The 18,841-nt window shown below is 51.5% G+C and overlaps 1 protein-coding gene across 6 annotated transcripts in view; it reads left to right on the plus strand.

Annotated features, from left to right (window-relative positions):
- Positions 1-18,841, plus strand: part of ANXA6 (annexin A6) — a 48,717-nt gene that overhangs the window by 10,912 nt on the left and 18,964 nt on the right. For all 6 annotated transcript variants that reach the window (XM_026008320.2, XM_026008339.2, XM_026008329.2 and 3 more), the window contains exons 3-15: positions 4,502-4,592; positions 5,316-5,410; positions 5,973-6,086; positions 7,001-7,091; positions 8,037-8,116; positions 9,882-9,938; positions 10,765-10,858; positions 11,282-11,377; positions 12,502-12,560; positions 13,636-13,758; positions 14,831-14,889; positions 16,278-16,356; positions 17,931-18,012. In XM_026008320.2, coding sequence (XP_025864105.1) covers positions 4,502-4,592; positions 5,316-5,410; positions 5,973-6,086; positions 7,001-7,091; positions 8,037-8,116; positions 9,882-9,938; positions 10,765-10,858; positions 11,282-11,377; positions 12,502-12,560; positions 13,636-13,758; positions 14,831-14,889; positions 16,278-16,356; positions 17,931-18,012 — 1,120 coding nt within the window. The remainder of the gene's footprint in view (positions 1-4,501; positions 4,593-5,315; positions 5,411-5,972; positions 6,087-7,000; positions 7,092-8,036; positions 8,117-9,881; positions 9,939-10,764; positions 10,859-11,281; positions 11,378-12,501; positions 12,561-13,635; positions 13,759-14,830; positions 14,890-16,277; positions 16,357-17,930; positions 18,013-18,841) is intronic.

The raw sequence follows: 18,841 nt of genomic DNA on the forward strand, positions 1-18,841 counted from the left end.
CCAGTGACAATGCACAACATCCTAAGCAGAAGAGATGTATATTGGCTTATGTGACTGAAAAGCCCAGGGCTTCAAGTTTGGCTGGTTCCAGGGACCCAAATGATATTGTCAGGATTCGGCATCTGTGAATTGAAATTCCTCTGGGTGGCTTCAGTCTTGGGTGGTTCTTCCCTAACTTGGCACCCTAGCCACCAGCGCCCCAGGCTTCCATTCTGTTTCCTGAGCAAGCTGGAGGAAACAACATAATTTATTCCTGATGATTCCAGGGAAAGTCCTAGGTCTGGTTCTCATTGGCTGAGCCAATGGTGACTTGGATTCCGGTGGTTGAGTTGGTGCTACCTGAACTGCGTGGGCCAGAGGTGGTTTCCCAGGAAGATGGCTACTGGTCAGGCAAAAGCATTCGAGGGTTATCTCTGCTCTGGCAGTGGAAGCGTCCCTTGTTACATGCATCTGGGTTTAAGTCTCCCTGGCTTGGGAGACCCCAGTCTTTCATGCTGTGTAACTGCTTTGCTGGGCTATAGAAGTTGAGGTGTGGTGGAGGAGCTTTTACTCCTGGGTGTGGCCAGGATCGGGTTCTGTCCTTGGGCAGAGCTAGCTGTCCTGTGCCAGGCGTCACCTGAGAGTGACTCCTCTTGTCTAGCAGTAGAAAAGGAGATGGGATTGAGAAGGGAGGATAAAACCAAGGTACACCTGACTTGGCCTCTCTTGCTCCTCACTTCAGTCACAGAGCGACTGGCCACAGACATAATACAGGAGCTGTGTGATCTTGGGGGAAGTTCTACTCTCTCTGGACCTCAGTTTTCATGACTCACCACCACCCAGTGAACTAGGGCCTTAAGGATATCTATTCACAATTTTTGAAGAGCTCAGTTTCTCATGTGATACAGGATCAGTGCTCAGAAGAGTCCTAGCTGTGGCCTCCCTGTCAGCCTCTGAGGAGCACACTTTGCACAAGTGGCCTCTCTGACCAGGAGAAGAAAGTGTTAGTGGTTATGGGCAAAGGTCCAAGGCATAACTTGCTGTTCCCCATTTTCCATATGTAGTCATACCAGAGCTATTTCCTGGGAGGCATTCAAACTGCAGGGTTCCGCACAACTCAAGTGGAGAGAGCAGATCCTGGGAGGTCGGAGGGGTCAGGAGCTAGGGCACGGATATTTGGAATCCTGTTCCAGGGCTCTCAAGCCATGCTCCTGCCTGGCTGACCTGTGGTTTCTTGTTGCCTTGGACCAGGGGCCGGTAGACAGTCTGCAAGCAAGAGTCCCAGGGTGTCAGAGCCTGTGGGGTCCCTCATCTCACGAGATGAGCTGGAATCCTTCGATGCACAGCACTCATGCTCTGTGTGGAAGCAGTAAAGTAGCTCTGTGGGTGCAGGTTGAGGAAGCTGGGAAAGATGCCTAAAGGGAGCTGCGGGGGACGAGGGAGCTGCTGGGAAGAGTGAGGGGGCTGATGTGCGCACGGGGGAGGGGAAGCTGGAACAGAAGGCCAGAGAGATGGTGCAGAGTGTGGGGGGCAGCAAAAGAAATTTGGCCTGCTTGGAGTGCCAGGGTTCAGGGAGGGAGGGAGGTTGCAAAAGACAAAAACTGGAGAGTTTGAGCAGGTCTTCTTCCATTCTTGAGCTGAAGTTTGTATCTATTGCTTGCGATTATTGGCAGCCCAATTATGCATCCTGTACACCCCCTTCCTAACATTCCTATACCCCCCACACCCATGCACAGAACAAGCCACTCTTTTCTATGGTCCATTTCTGCTGTGTTTTTTTTTTCTTCTTCTGCTGTGTTAATTGGGTTATCCTCCCCATCCTTCCTTCTAGAAGAGGGGGGATCTTGAGGACCAAAGATGTGAAGAAATGGTGTGGTGTCAGAAAGGTCCCAGACTCATAGCTCTGTGGCATCCATTTGACAGGGGTGATCTGGATTGGAACTTGACGATGGGCACGAGAACACTGAGGTCTGGGCAAGAGGGGGGCAGGCAGTGGTCCACGGACCTCCAGCAGCTACAGAGCTGAGGCCCAGGTCAGGTCTGGTCACGATTGCTCCAAGCTGGAGTCCTGGCTGGGCAGCCGTCTCTCAGGAGAGGCTGCAGGCTCCTACTCAGGCAGCAGCTGATATGGGTCCCGAGACCTCAGAGCCTCAGGGTCCAGGCCGCTCACCAGCTGGCAGCAGGACCTGCTGAATATTTCAGGGTGGAAAGTCCTTTCTCTGCTCTCCGTGCCCCTCGCCCCTCCGTGATGAGTGCCCGAGGCCAGGAGCCTGTCTGCCAGAGGAGCACCAGGCTGTCTAGGTGCCCTGAAGTGGGGACAGCTACACAGGTGGCACCTGGAGACTGAGTTCATCAGGTTGGCGTGAGGATGACCAATGGTGGGAGACTGGGGGACTTGTAGGACTGTCTCTATGCCTCTAAATGTGACCAGCGCTAAGCCCCCTCCCCCATCGTGTCCCCCTCTTCTAGTTGTTGCAATCTAGGATAACCCCTGGGATAACCGCCCCTTGGAAGAGTTTATTGTCCTTAGGCAAAGACACCTGGGAAGCTGGCCTCGCTGCTCACTCAGCCGGTGTTGAAGGGAACATTTGGATCAAGCTCCCTGTTGTCATTAGGCTTCCTGTCCCCCTGGAGGACATTGCCTCATCCCTCACCTGCCATGGGAGGAGGGGCAGCTGAGGTTGGGGAGCAGCTGCATGGATGGGGAGAGGGTCCTCAGCTTGCTGCTCCTCTGCCCTTCCACCTCCTCTTCTTGTTCTTTCCTGGCAACTTAGAGTCCCATGGTCCTGGCAGCTCTGGATGTTGGCACTGAGCACTGGAGAATCTTCTAGAACCTTACTGTGCTGTTTCCTGTGTGAAGCCTTTCTCCTAGACTCAGCTTTTCTCATCCCCCGCCCCCAACCCTTGGGGCCAGCTGTCACTCAGCCTTTAGGGGCTCAGTGTAGAATTCACCTCCAGGAGGTCTTTGATCTGCTCAGAATGTATGTGGTCACTCGTCACTCATCCATCCCAGTGCCTATCCCTCTTGGCAGCAGATATCAGGGCTTGGTTACTCCAAGCTCTGCACTAGGTGCTGGGACTGCACGGGTGAGAAGGGCCGACGCTCCTAGGGCTTTCTAAACAGACTGTCTCTTTTCTGACCTGGGTATCTGGCCTGTGTTACTCTCTCCTCCTCTGCCCAAGGGTGTGATCAGGTTGCAGGGGATTCACGGGTGGCGGGAAGAGGGCCGTGTCCCTTTCTGGTCACCCGCCCTGTCAGAACTTTAAATAGCAACCCTGCGCCCACGCATGCATATCTCAGAGGAGCAGCAACTGCAAACATACACCAAGGAGCACCCAAATGTCTGGCCAGGCCGTTCAGTGGGGCCTGGGAGACGCAGGAGATGGTAGGAGGCTCTTTTTTGCAGTGAGCCACCCCCAGTCCTTGCACAGGTTCCCTCCCCTAGATGGAATCGACCTCCACTATTTTCCCAAATTACTCTGCCTCTGTTTTAGGGTATTTATTACCAGCTCTATGCTAATTTGTGTGCTTCTCTCTCTCTCTCTCTCTCTCTCTCTCTCTGTCTGCTGAGTCTGAAGCTCACGAAAGACAGGGTCAGGGCTTCTTTCTCCCTGAAACTTCAGCCCTTAGCATTGGGCCTGGCCCAGGCTAAGTGCCCTCTCACCATGCCGTGAGCTCAGTACTCAGGCTTCCGCAGCCCCAGCCACTCTCCTGGCCCCAAACTTCTCTGGGGCCATGGAGCTGACCCCCATCTGACTTCTCTGTGAACCAGTCCATTGTGCATTCAGGTTCAATGTCTCAGATCCTCTGGCTCTGCCTCTCCTCCCTTTCACCCCAAGGATCCAGCCAGCTTGTCCTCAGATGCCAGTCTCTAGCTCAGTTCACTGAGCCCAAAGGGCAGCATCTTGTCTTGGCATTGATTCTGAGGGTGGTTCTGGGCTTCCCTTGGGCCACGACCTCACCCTCAGAAGCTGGCAACTATCAGGTGTCTGGAGCTGGAGAGCAGAGGGGAACAGGCCAGAGATCTGGGCTCTGTGGGACCCCCAGCAAGAGGCTTTCCCTCTTTGGGCTCGGTTTCTTTGTTTCTGTGGAATAGATCATCTTAAGTGCTTCTGCTTGGAATCACATTAAGGGAGGCAAAAGGGTTTTGTAGACTATAAAGTGCCATAAAAATATAAGGAACTTTTGTTATTCTTGAAGGGATCATTTCTACCCCTCGCATTCAGCCTGGCTTTTTCTTCTCTTTCGGGTCCTGGGAAAGGTAATATAGTGCAGTGGGCTCAATGGAGCCACTGTCCCTTGGGGAAATGGCAATGTCTGTGGGCAGGCTATGTCAGGAGGTACAGAGAGAGTCGCCGTACCCTTGCTTGGGCTTTCTGTAGTCAGTGATTAATTTTAGGGGAAGGAAACTCAGCCTAGACTCTGCCAGGGTTGAGAGTATGACCTGGGGTTGGAGTTGGGGCTGGGAGCCTTGTTTAAGGCCAAGATCAGCAGTTCACCTTCTGCTTCTTCTCTCCACAGGGTGTCAAGTACCGTGGCTCCATTCATGACTTCCCAAACTTTGACCCCAACCAGGATGCTGAGGCCCTATATACCGCCATGAAGGGCTTTGGTGGGTGCTCAGCCACCAGCAGTGGGGCCCAGGGAAAGGGAGCAGGACTCATGGGAGCTTGGGGGTGTTCCCACATGTGGGCTCAGCCCCGAACCCTCCTGGGGGCGAGGGTTGGGGTGAGGTACTGAGATGGGCTCACTCATTCTTTTGTCTCCTCTTTTTATTATTTTTCATAATTTTATAATGAAATATTTCAGACCAACCAAAAGGTCTAAAGAATAATAGAAGCTTCACCCAAGGACCTGCCACTCACCATGAGAAGTAGCACTTGCCTCCTCATAGAGTTGAAACCTCCTTGGTGGGTCCCCTCCTAAAGTATCACCCCTGCCTTTCCTCTTGGGGGTAACCACTACCCTGAACTTGGTGTTCATTATTCTCTTTTATTTCTCTTGTTGTTGAAACAACCCTGTCTTGGGTATTAGGATACCTGGGTTTTTCTAAACCTGGTCTCATTTTGAAAGCTAGGGTGAGTCCTTGCTTCTCTTTCGGCCTCAGTTTCCTTATGTGTCTGATGAGGGACTAGATCACAGGCCCTCTGAGTTCAAATACTGTGGGTGCTGTGATACTTCTCAGTAGGGCCTTAACAGGTCCCCATAGATCCTCCCCCACTGACACCCCCGCCTGATGAACGGGAGGCTGGTGCTGAGGCCTGCCAGGAGCAGCCCTGGTGGGTTTCCTGGAGGCAGGTTGAGGTTGGGTCACCAGTGCCCTCCTGTCTTCCAGGCAGTGACAAGGAGGCCATACTGGAGCTCATCACTTCTCGGAGCAACAGGCAGAGGCAGGAGATCTCCCAGAGCTACAAGTCCCTCTACGGCAAGGTAACCATGGCAACTGTGAGGTGGGTGGGATGGGGCCAGGGAGCTCATTTCATTCACCCGCATGTTCATTCAGGGTCCCACCTGTTTTACTCCAGCTCAGCCCTCCATGCTGACAGTTCTGCCCTCCTTTTCTCTTCTCATTAGTCAGGCCCCACTCAGCCACAGATGCGTGTACGCCGCCTGCTGTATGCTTGGGCACTGTGCTAGGTTGTTGGGGCTCACAGGCGAACGAGACCTGTGGGGTGTCAGCCCTGTGGACCCACAGACAGTGGGAGGGACACTCAGTAAACAAGTGAACCAGCAATGCCAGGGAAGAGGCACTGTGCCATGCACCCCCCATTTGCTCACCGTGTGACTTTGGGCGAGTTGCCTGACGTCTCTAAGCCCCTTTCTTAGCATTGATGGGAGCCTATACCTCCCAGAGTGACCCTTCCATGGGCTTACTTAGCCTGGTGTCTTGCAGGGCAGGTGCTCATTAAATGTGATAAGAATCACATTTAATGAGCAACTCCCCCTTCTCCTCCATCTCCTCTCCCTCCCCCCCCCCCCGACCCCCACCCAGGACCTCATTGCTGACTTGAAGTATGAGCTGACAGGAAAGTTTGAACGACTGATTGTGGGTCTCATGAGGCCACTTGCCTACTGTGATGCCAAAGAAATAAAAGACGCCATCTCGGTAAGAAGCGTGGGTCAGTATATGTGTTGCAAGTGGGGTTGTGATTAATGGGAAGATTCTGGTCTCTGCAGCAAGTATTCAGTGAGGCCTGCACCCACCAGCAGTGTGCCCCACTGCAAGAGGCAGCTTGCTCAAACCCTGTCCCAGAGGGGTGCCACAGTCTCCTCCAGATGGACAGATATGGGACAGATGTTGGTGTGAGACAGACCTTGTAGAGCGGCCCTTGGCCAGACCTCAACACAGCAGCTTACAGCCCTGAGGAAGCGAGATGCAGGGGCACAAGGGCAAACTGTGCCCAACTCCCCAACACCAAGGGCACATTAGAGGAGGTCGGGAGGGCAGGCCCAGGGTGGCTTGAGAGGGTGTCACAGAATATGAGAGATCAAGTTGGGCCCAAAAGCTCTGAGGTCATTCCAGGCTAGGTAAGAAAGGTGTGTTCAGGACCCGGGTGTAGCACAGCCTGGCTGAAGCAAGCAGCGAGGGATCAAAGCTCTTAAATGTATCGGGCACTTTACAGAAGCCAGTTGTATACCTGTGATCTTTGCCTCAGATGAGCTATTCAATATGGCTTTATATGTTGGTAAATTTAGCGACGTGAGAGATTGCCTTCTCAACGTCCTTGTGAGTTTGGCAGAGCAACTGGCATCATTTCCATTTTACAGATGAGAAAAGAAGCTCAGAAAGACAATGTTTCTCAATGAGAGGTCACAAAGCAAGCTGCTGGCAGAGGCAGGACTAAAACCTATGTCTTTTGATTCTCAGGGCAGCAGCTCCAGCTTGGTGCCTAAGAGCTGTGGTGGGAGCACTCTGAGTGTTGAGGGTTTCATAGCTCTGGCCACTCCAGGAACCCAACGCGTGGTTGGTGGTGGCCTCCCATCCCAGTCCTGACTCCTGTGTCCCTTCTGTGCTCCCAGGGCATCGGCACTGATGAGAAGTGTCTCATTGAGATTTTGGCCTCTCGGACCAATGAGCAGATCCACCAGCTGGTGGCAGCATACAAGGATGGTGAGATGGGCGGGAGGGACCATTCAAGACTTTGAGATATGAAATGAGGGTAATTGCAAGGGTGGGGACCCTAAGGCTGTGGTGGGCCATCCAACTTCTTCCCTCTTTCCCTCTGATCTGTCCATCATTTTTCCATGTCAGAAATAGCTGCTCTGTGCAGCAATGTTCTAGGTTCTCAGGATATGGTGGTGGGGAGAACCCATATAGTCCCTGCCTCCTAGAGCTTACAGATTCATGAGGTAACAAGGGATACAGACAATACACAGGTAAACACGATGATGACATGTTGTTACACAATAAAGTAACAAGAATCAGACTTTAATTGGGCAGGACCTGCCTGCCCCAGACAAGTGGTCAGGGAAAGCATGTCTTGGGAGGAAATGAGAAGGAGCCAATTGTGTAAAGAATGGGGAGAAGATCCTGGCAGGCATAGGGAATGGCAAGTCCAAAGGCCCTGGGGCAGAAATGAGTCTGGTAGCCAGTATAAGGCCAGAGTTGGTAGAGGGCAGGACAGGGTCACACAGAGCCTTGCAGGCCAAGAGAAAGGTGATGTTTGATTCCAAGTCCAGCAGGAAGCAGGGGAGCCCATGATCAGAGAGGGCTCTAAGAGTTACTCTTGTTGCTGTTGATTGGAGAGGGAGGGGAGCAGAAGCAGGAGGCGCAGTTAGAAGCCTGTAGCCACTGTCCAGGTGAGTGACCAGAGTACCTGGAGTAGGATAGCACGAGTGGAGATAGAGGGAAGTGGACAGATTCCATCTCCATGTGTCAGGAGTCAGTGCAAAAACCTGTGAAGATATACCCTGGGTCCTTCGATGATCATCCCAGAGACTGGGTTCTGGGATTTGTAACAAATATCTGAATCACCCTGGGGGCAGCAGGGATCTTTATCCTAAATCCCTGAGGTCTCACAGGGATCGGACTAGAGCTTGTGTTCCTTTCCTGTAGCCTATGAGCGAGACCTGGAGGCTGACATCATTGGTGACACTTCTGGCCACTTCCAGAAGATGCTTGTGGTCCTGCTCCAGGTTGGTCCACTATGGGGTCCTCCCTGAAGCTCTAGCAGAGACGGGCAGAGGGCTGTGGGCAACTTTTTCCTGTTGCCCCAGACAGAGTGGCTGTGAGGGGTTCCTTGGTGGCTCATCGGGTATAAAGTCCTCATAAGCTGTGGCCACTCCTGAACTGCCCATTTATCCACGAACTTGAGATGGTTCCTCTCTGGCTCACCTGGCTGTAGAATCCGAGCATCCAGGGTCTGCTGTGTTGCCCCTGGTTTGCATAGGCAGGTGGTCTTGCATTCCCTTTGCACACATCCCTCTTTTGTGCCCAAGAGAATCCTCCATCCTCTCTTCATACCCCCACCCCTCCTTTCCAGGCCTCCCTCTTACCAGCCATTGCTTCTCCCCCCCGCCCCCGCAGGCACCCGAGTCACCAGCAGGGATGGGGCATTTCTGGGGCTGCCTGCATGGCGTGTCCCACAGCCAAGCCCTGCTGCTCCTCCCTTCCACCCCCAGAGTACATAAAAAAGGACCATGAAGAGGCTGCAGACTGGCATCCACAGCCAACTTCAATCTGCCAAGTTGTTTTTCCCCCTGGGTTTTCCTACACAATGTGTTTTTTTAAAAAATACTTTGAGTTAGTTGCTAACATTTAAAAATGAAGAGCTTTTGCTTGAAAGCCAGATTTCTACGTTCCTTTGAATAATAGAAAGTTCTGGCAATAGCAGGCCTGCAGGGGGCTGGAAAACAGCCCCACTCTGCTGCTTCACCATCACCTGCCCAGCTCCCGGGAAAGCTCCATGACCATGGGCTCTGTGCGGACAGGCATTGAGAAATTTCAAGGCCAGCTCCAAGGACCAAACTTGTAGGGAGCTTTATATAGATATTAAGCCACTTCATTTTTCCTTTCACTTCCTGCCCTCCCATACACATTTCACCCTAGCCGCTCCCAGGTCTTTTTCTTCCATTGCCATAGCAATCCCAGTCCCATATCAAGCAGCTGGGGAATTATCAGAACGTCAGGGATGGGAAAGCCATTTGTTCTGGAGAGGAGAGTTTCAGCTCCTTTTTGACATCTAACACCAAGTGGGCAGTGCCACAGCATGGATTATAAATGTGCAGGCTCTGTCATTGTAAGCTCAGTCTCCAAGAGAACCAGGGGCTTTGATATCTGGAGTTGCACCATCTAGGGGGAAGAGGAGATAAGCCTAGGCCTGACCCGTACCTACAGAACCACGATGCCCACTAGGGCTGGCCCCATGCCCTGTGAGTACCATCCTTTGTCAAATGGGGCACAGGGCATGGGTGGAGCAGCAGAAACACCAATAGGATTTGATGCCTTTTGGATCTCAGGACCCAAGTCTCAGATCCTCACTGGTGAGTTCTTTGAGAACTCTTTGGGTTAAGGTGTGAACCCTCAGTAGAACAAAGATGTGCAGACTTCCTACTCCTGCGGTGTCATTGTTGGTGGGCATTGTGAGCCACACCAAGGCTTGTGCAGGGTCCTGTTCTCAGTACAGGCTCTGGCTTGCTCTGGGATGGGGCACCTAAAGGGACCTTGGTCATTCTCAGAACACTCCTTCTTTGGTCCCAACTCCAAGGATGAAGGGAAAAGCCAATAGGAGGGACCCTATGATTTCCCATAAAATAGATGCTTCAGTCTTGGTGCAGTGGCAGCTGTAGGTCACTGCTCCAGGACCCGCCTGGGCCACCGTGCTTTCTCCACCTCTGGTGTCCAGGCCTTCCCCCTGCCTGCAGTATTTGAACCTCATGTCCCTGTATCTCTTCTGCCCAGGGAACCAGGGAGCAAGACGATGTGGTAAGCGAGGACTTGGTCCAACAGGATGTCCAGGTAAACCAGCACAGATGGAGGGCACTGGGGCATGGCAGGGGAGCCCCAAAAGTGGGGATCTTGGGGATCCAGGGAAGGGCTGGAGGCGAAGTAATTTGCATCAAATACTAGAATTAACTGACTCACAGCCAGCCCTTTATATGGTGCTTTGTCAAAGAAAGGATTTAAATTGTCTTTCAAAGGTATACAACATATATAAAATTGGTGAGATATGTTTTGGAGCTTTTGCCATTTGTTCATCCAGTGAATTAATATGTATTGAATACCTACTATGTGCTGGGCACTCTGCCAAGCACTTGGGAGATCACTAATGAACAAAATCAGATGTACTGGGACAGATAGGTGTATATTAATCATACAGACACCTTTTTTATGGGTATATCATTACATTCTAGGTGTTTTGTGTCCCACTATGTGTCACCGACACTGCAGGGGTAGATTCAGAGAATGCAAAGACATAGTCTCTGACAATGAGGACCCCATACCCTAGTGGGGAGACAGGCATATAAAGATGTTATTATAATATACAATGGAGCAAAGCAATAAAGAAGCAGGAAACTATAGGAGCTTAGAAGAGAGGAGGAGGGGAAGAAATAGAACTCGGCTTTGGGGACATCAGGAAGTGCTTTGAGAACAAATGGGACATTTAATCCAGGCCTTGAAGGCTGAGTAGGAATTTCCCCAGAAAGAAAGGAAGAGTATACAGGTATATGCAAAGGTCCTGAGGCTACCAATTACTGGTATGTTTAGGGTTCCAGCAGCAGTTGATAAGCTTGGCCAGTGAGTTCTGTCTCCTTTCAATGAAGTCCTTCCTCTTCCCCTTCAGGACCTGTACGAGGCAGGGGAACTGAAATGGGGAACAGATGAAGCCCAGTTCATTTACATCTTGGGAAATCGCAGCAAGCAACATCTTCGGCTGGGTAAGTTCCAGAGAAGAAAGACCTACAGCTGTTCCCTTGGGGTTGTGCCAAGAATTCCATTCTTTTTTCCTTTTATACAAATAGAGCAGGATATTACTTCATCTATAATTCAAGTACCAGCACTGATTTTATTAGATAGTGGTTTGTGTAGTCCCTCGGCAAAGTCATTAACAGGATGCTCAGCCTTTCCATCCGAGTACCAATCCTGTCATCATGTTGGAGTGTGAGGAATACCCAATGCCTCATGTCATACACAGCATGGCAGCATGGTGGCTGGTGATGTGCATGAACTCCCTGACAGCTAGCTCCTCAAATACCAGCCCTACCTTCATAGTGGGCACTTTGCTCCTGGCCTTCCCTCCTGAGGTCCTGGTTTCTTCTGTGTTATGGGGCATTCTCAACATCCCTGTCTCTCTGACTCAGTGTTTGATGAGTATCTGAGGACCACAGGGAAGCCGATCGAAGCCAGCATCCGAGGGGAGCTGTCCGGGGACTTCGAGAAGCTGATGCTGGCTGTGGGTACGTCCTGACCTTGCTTTCCTAGGGGCTTTGTGGTATTCTGGGATTCTGGCCCAGGACAAGAGGCCCAGAATGGAAAGGGGGGATTATATGGTATGGGGGCAAGGAAGGAGAAAATCAGACAGGCAGTGAATTCTGAAGGTTGGCCAGGGCAGCATGAAATCAGGGAGGCAGGGAATGGAGCCTCAGGCACTGACTTCCTGCCACTCCTTCCCCCAATGCGTGCAGTAGGGCGAGTTAGAGCACTGAGCCTGGGATTGGGGAAATAACCAGCAGGAGAGCGGACTTGTGTGGAGCACGTGCTGGGTGCTGTGTGGAATATTTGATCTTTAAAAAGGACCTAGGAGTAGGCATTATCTCCATTTCACAAATGAGGAAACCACATCTCACAGAGTCTGCATCACTTTGTCAAGGGGTAGTTTTGTAATGACTTGGGGGATATTCTGGGAATGGGGCATGCCAGAAGCCGACTAATCAGTGGTGGAGGTCAAGATTCAAACCCAAGGCTTCTCCCAAATCTGCTGTTGACTTGGAGCAAGTCCCCTGTCCTCAGTTCTCTCATCTGATAAGTGAGGGCAGAGATGATGGCTTGCCTGACCCCGAGGCTCTTGGAAGCTAGACTTTGTAAGAGTCAGTATGTCTGAGGCTGGGTGGGTTGTATGTGTGTCTTCTGGGGGAGAGCTATATCTCCAGCCTCATCCTCCTGCCCAGAGTTGTCACCTGCCAACTCTGTTTCAAACAATCAGGTTCTGGCATGCTCTGCCAGCAGGATCCAAAGCGATGTAGCTGCCAGTACATTTTCGCTGCAGCAGAATCTAAAGAAACACCTTTTCCAGCTCCACCTGATGCTACTGCCTACCTGGCCTAGTTCCCTGCAAACCCCCAGAGGACTGGAAAGATGAAGTGGGCTTTAAGATGCACAACCCAGTTGTGCCCAGTTCCTGATTTCTTTATGCCCTGGGTTTGTGTTAAAAGTGGGTGAGACCTCAGGTTATCAGGAACCTGGGTTCTTCCAGGGTTTGTACTTGGTGGTCCCCAAGGGGTAAAAATAAAGAAGGGGTCTAGCCACCCCAACCCATCCCGAGGCAGCCAGAATAACTCTACCTCTTCCTCCCTCTTCTCAGTGAAGTGCATCCGGAGCACCCCAGAGTATTTCGCTGAAAGGCTCTTCAAAGCCATGAAGGTGTGTAGTGGGGTCAGTGGGGATAAGTTTGTAGGAGGGGGTCTCTCCCCAGCCCCACGGGACTATAGAGCCTCTGACAAGTCTTTAGGACCCGCTAGCCAGAGAGAGCCCTCCCTCAGGGGATTGGCCACAGTAGAAAGTGCTGGTACTTTTCCCAGGTGAGCTCCCAAGCCTGGGATGCTGTTAGGTCATACACCTGTCCACCCTGATACCTGCTCTGACCTCATTATTGATCACAGGGTGTTAAGACAGCCTGCACTTGATTCACCCAGCCAGATGGGCTGGAAGCCCACACATTTCAAAAATATTAATTAGCTGGAATGCTTATGTACAGTATATGTAGATTAGACCACTTTGGAAGATGCTTGTTATTATCTATTAAGGCTCATGCTGTTTATCCCTGTGACCCAGTGATTCTACTCTGGACGTGTACCTGAGAACAGCGATTCCCACTATTTTGCACATGGGACACACAGAAACTGATGATGGTTCCAGAGCAAAACAGGGTACATGAATGCAGTCATTTGTTGCCAGAGGCCATAGACCTGAGGCCAGGAAGCTCAGGCCTTTCTGGCCCTATGTGGCCATCCCACAAGGTCAAGTGGACTATGGCCCCTTCACTGTCTTTCGTTGTGCCAGAGTGAGGTCGTACAGCTCAGCCCCGGAGAGAAGGTTCCTGTGTGCATGCATTCATAAGAATGCTCATGGCATTGTCCAAGTTAGGAAAAAATTAGAAACAATCCCATGTCAGTCAGGAGTTGCAGGAGAAATCAATGCAAAGTGGTGTTATATACAGCGGTCCAAGATGTACTAATGTAAACGATATATGCTTAGAGTTACAAAGTTATGGTAAAATTATAAGGGAAACCAAGGACAGGCCTGAGGTATGAGAGGGAGGAAGGAACTCAAAGCTGGAGGGATGCATAGGGAGCTTCAAGGGGAATGGCAATGTTTTGTTTCTTTTGTTCTTAATTTTAATGTTTTATCACAAAAGTTGTATTTCAACTAAGCTGGGGGCTGGTAGCACTCTAGCCTCCTCTCAGGTTCCTGTCCCCTGTACCCACTTGTCTTCCAGGGCCTGGGGACCCGGGACAACACCCTGATCCGCATCATGGTCTCCCGTAGCGAGCTGGACATGCTTGACATTCGGGAGATATTCCGGACCAAGTACGAAAAGTCCCTGTATAGCATGATCAAGGTGAGCGGAGCTAACAGGGTACAGAGAGGAACAGAGGGCTTGGGAGCCACTCCAAGGGGTAGAGAACTGCCCCAGGAAGCTGGGAGTCTCTTGGGAATTCCAGGAGCCCTCACCTCGTGGCACATTCTGAGAATGTAAGGCAATTCAACGGAGAAGTAAGCGTCTGGCGGCGCTTGTGAGTCACAAAGCCCCAAAGGAAGGCGGAGCTTTGTTAGGAAGGGCAGCAGGCGGAATTAAGGATGAGGACTCCATCCCAAGGGCAGTGAGAGTTCAGGCTTCGGAAGATGGGGGGGGAGGGGGGCACTTGGCCCCAAGACAGGAGATTTATGATGACTGGAGTGCCCAGCCCTTGACGCTTGGCCAAGACACAAAGAGAGTTGAGATTTTTTTCTTTGGGCGGCAAGTGAGATAAAGCTTTATGAATTCCAGCTACGTTCCCTGAAGTATGTTTCCAAAGAGGAATTTTACAGGTGTTACATGCAAAAATGTTTCATGGGAAATGTTGGGAAAAAACTAGTAAAGGCAGCTGGTTTACTTCAGAACTTCTCATGGCCTTTAATATGTTAAATCCATCATGAAGCTCCAAGAGGGGTATAAGATATGCCGCATATGTTTGTTTGGGTTTGGCATTTCCCAGTGTTTTTTGTTCATGAAGCCCTATTTTTGTGGAATATTTCACTTGGGAGGGCCAAGCTGGGGATTATCTGGGGGTGGAGGTGTGCTGGGGCTGGCTTGCCCTGCCTGGGGAGAGCAGCCAGCGTTTCCTCCGCATTTTACATTCGGTGAAATCATATTGGTGGTTTGAAATTATCCCTTGATGGATGGATTTACACCACAGAGGTTGCCAACTGTTGCAAATCAGGGCTTTTCTACCCCTCCCACCCCCACCACCCCCACCAAGAGTCAGTACCACTGGTTGGAGGGCTCAGCTACCCCCAAACCAGAGGAGAGTCAAGGCTGCCATGAGTAAGTGTTCAGCCCTCCCCTATTTGAGGCTATGCAGAACCTTCCCTCCTTGTCTGAGGGGAGCTCAGGAGTGAGTGAGAAGTAACCTTTCTCTCCTTCTCCCCAGAATGACACCTCTGGCGAGTACAAGAAGGCTCTGCTGAAGCTCTGTGGGGGTGATGATGAGTAAGTGACTCCCAGGCCCCAGGCTGGAGGGAGTGGCCCCCGGGGGTGGCAGGCCTGGGCTCTCCTGGCCCTCATCCTGATGGATGGATGGATGGATGGATTGGATGATCTTGGGGATCCCTCGGTGCCAGGAGCAGTGCACAGGTGAAAGTCTGTACGTGTGAATGGGAATGTGCTATCCCAGACGCGGAGGTGTCTGCTCTTTGTGAGCTTGGAAAGTCAGTCTGGGGGACGTGACTAGGAATCAGAATATGAGGGTCCAGGTCCTGCTGCATCATAGCAGCTTCTCAGTTTCATTGTCTGTTCAATGGGAAAAATACAGGTGCCTGCTTTGCATACTCCTTTATTCAGCTTGTTTGTAACAAGTACCTCCTGTGAGCAGGCCTTGTCAGGGAGCACTGGGGAAGCCCACAGCCCCGTGAAGCAAACAGGCCAGAGCCGACGTGCGACATGCGGGGTGGTCCTGGGATGGGGAAAGCAGATGTGCCTATGAACGCACACATCAGGGCACTCTACCTCTCCTGGAGGTGGAGAAGTAGAGGCCTGAGGAGGAAGGTGAGGAAGAGGAGGAGGTGAAGACAAGGTCTGAAGGAGGGTGGGGGGAGGACAGGCCTAGGGATGCCTGGTACATTTCTGTAACTGATGCCAAACTTTTGCAGAGTGAGAGGAGGAGACTTGCAGGAAGAGAGGAGGCTGAGCAGTGGGAGGGGCCTGGGACCTCCTCCTAGCACAAGAACCTCTGCTGGGGGGGGGGGGGGGGGTGGGGAGCCACCGAAGAGATGAAATTGGGCATGACTTGACCTGATTTGTATGCTAGGAGGAGAGCTCTAGGTACTCTGGGTTTCCCCTCCCAGAGTTTATAAGGATCCAGGTAAGTAAGAGATAGGAGAACCTCCTGTTAGCCTCTGGCAAGTGCCTTGGGGGCTGATTTAAGTTCCATAGATATTTACTGGGCACCCAGTATACCCAGGTGCTTTGCAGGAGGAGATATTGAGGTGACAGGGCCATAAGCTGGTCACTGACTTGTTTGAGAGGGGAGACTCGGATAGCAATCACTCAGATCATAAAGAAGAAAGGAGGTCAGAGGACTCAAGAAATCCTATTCTGCTTGGAATTTGGGGCCAGGACGGCCCCTGGGCAAAGCCACATTGCAAGGGGTCTCAAGAGAAGGTAGAAGGTTCTCAGAAATGGAGGGGAGGGCTCTGAATGAGTCTGAATGAATGAGTCTGAATGAGTCTAGAATGAGTCTAGAGAGAAGGTAAAGAAAGCCAAGCGGCTTTCCTTAAGGGGTGTGTGTGTATCTGTGCACGTGGCCGTGTGTTGTATGTGCGGAGCGCGGCCCACGATGACATTCCCTCCTGTCCTCTCCCCGACCCCCTCCATTCCAGTGCTGCTGGCCAGTTCTTCCCGGAGGCAGCGCAGGTGGCCTATCAGATGTGGGAGCTTAGTGCAGTGGCCCGAGTAGAGGTCAGACCCTCCCCACCTCCTGCTTGACCTCTTGACCACAAGCTTCCAGTCTTCTGCTCTCGCACCTTCCTGCTGCTCTGGTTGGCACCCAGCTGCCCCCTGGTGGCCAACCCGAGACACTGGTTCTCACATCTGAAGCTTCCTTGTCTCTTAGGAGTGAGGAGTTGGTGGGTGGGCACTCTGGTAGGCATCTAATTCCTGCATCACCTTCTAACCCGCTGGGAAGTGTCCTGGCCCACTCACTACTAACAGGGCTTGCTGAGTGGAGACATGTCTGGTTCTGGGGAGGGGCCTGTGTCATCCTGGGTCAGACCGTTGGCCTCTGGAGGCATGAATACAGAACAGAGGGGCACCTCTAGGTGTACTGGATGGCTCAAGGTTATTCTGACCATCGTGAGACCCAAGGTCCACAGAAGTACTTGGGGCAAACCATTCCGGGGACTGGTAACCCTTGGGCCATGTGAAAATATTTGGAACCTTGCATTCTCTCTATTACTTACTGAGCCATTTTTGGCAGGTCCCTACCTCTTTCTGGGCCTCTGTCTCCATCTTCAGGATAAGGTGTTAGACACAGCCAGCTCAGTGCCTTGCAAGGGCTCTTGAGCTCTGATGTTCTAGAACAGCATTTCCCAAATTATGAGGCAAGAACTCTCATTGCAGACAACCTTAAATTATATAAGAAATGAATTAGTTTGGGTGAGAGGAGCCTCCATGGCATTAAAGAACACCGAACTCACATAGCGAGAGAGCTACTCCTTTTTTATTTCATCCACCTTGCTCATTCCGTCAAAGAGAGAGTCTTGGTTTGGTGCCACACTCACTGGCTTTCCTTTTTCACAAACAGAACTGAGAGAGCTAGCTTCAAGTTCAGAGCATTTGACAAGCAGCAGCATCTCATTAAATTTGGTAGTATTTGGCACTGTGGTTTTTTTTTCTCTTTATTGCATTTGTTTGCATGGGCTATCATCTCTTTATGGCACATAATACCAGTTTTCTCTATATGAAGTGATTTAAAAATTATCTTCATTCATTAATTTATTTCTTGAATATTTTTTGAGTGCTTACTTCATTGTAGGCACTTGGGACATAAAGTTGAATTAAGTAAAAATATTAAGAAACAGTGCAGGGTGTATGCAAATAGGGAAATACTGAAAACCTCACTTAAGAGTGATTGAAGTTTGGGAGATCCTGTTCTGGTATTTCAGAATTCTGGTTGCCTTTTCGGGCTTGGGCAGGGGGCTCTGGAAGAGGCAGGAGAGCCTTGGGGACAGGGCAGGATTCTGAGGGACGGGGGAGGCCCCAGTGCAGCTTGGATGGAGCTGACTCCTGGGGCAGGAAGCTGGCTTGAACAGCACTTGCCCTGCTCCTAGCCTGGGTCTGTCTCTCGTCCTCTCTCTCTCTCAGCTCCAGGGTAGGGGGTCTGTCTGCTGTGCCGTCACCCCTGCCTCTTTCCCCTCAAGCTGCTTGGTTTGGAGCTCGTGGGGAAAACTTCCCCTCTCTTGCATGCGCCTCTCTTGGCCTGGCCCCCAGGGGGGCCTCCAGACACCTGCTGAGTCTCTTTCTGCCTCTTGCAGCTGAAGGGAACTGTGCGTCCAGTGGATAACTTCAACCCTGATGCAGATGCCAAAGCGCTGCGCAAGGCCATGAAGGGACTTGGTAAGGGCACATGAAAGGGCTGGGTTGGCCTCTGGGGCAGCAGGTGGGGCAGGTTTGGCAGTGGGCCAGGCAGGAGTAAGAGCTGAGGCCTCAAACTAGGGTCCACAGAACGAGGAGGATTTTATGCGAGTCTCTACCCTCCCGAGGAGGGTCTTCGCTCCTGAGTCTAGGGAAGAGGGGGGTTAGGGGGTTTGTAAGGAACTAGGCACAAAGCCCTTCCTAGAGACCAAAGGTGTCCCCAGCCTCTCAGGAACAGTGTCCTGGTGTAGAAGAAGGTATTAGGTCATAAGGCTTAAGGTCATAAGGGTTCTTGCCCTGGCTTTGCCTTAGACTCACTGTGTGACTTTGGGCAAATCCTTTAACGCCTCCAAGGGTCCGTTTCCCCAGGTGTAAGGTTAAGAGATTAAGAGATACAGACCCAGTTCTGGGATGGAGGGTACCCCCTGCTGGTTACCCCTTTGAGACCTCCATTTGGAGCTAGTGGGAAGAAGTACTCTATGGGTGGGTGCCCTGTTCTCAGAAAGGTCAGCAGGGACAGAGCATACAGGTGTGGCTTCCATTACGCTTCCCCTCCTCTCCACCCCTCCTCTCTGCCCCACCCCACCCCTGCCCATCTAACCTCACCTCCCTGGGGCCTTAGCTTAAAGTCCTCCCCTTTTGGGCCTCATCTTCGTTTGTCTCTTGGGAAAGATAATATCTACCGAGCATATCTATTACTACTAGATGACGGGTGTAAGCGTCCTTTTGTTTTTGTTTTTTTAAGATTTTTAAAAATTCATTTATTGATGAGAGAGAAAGAGAGAGAGATAGAGAGAGAAACAGGCTTCCT

The sequence above is a fragment of the Vulpes vulpes genome, chromosome 4, assembly GCF_048418805.1.
Source record: "Vulpes vulpes isolate BD-2025 chromosome 4, VulVul3, whole genome shotgun sequence".
Lineage (NCBI taxonomy): Eukaryota > Metazoa > Chordata > Mammalia > Carnivora > Canidae > Vulpes > Vulpes vulpes.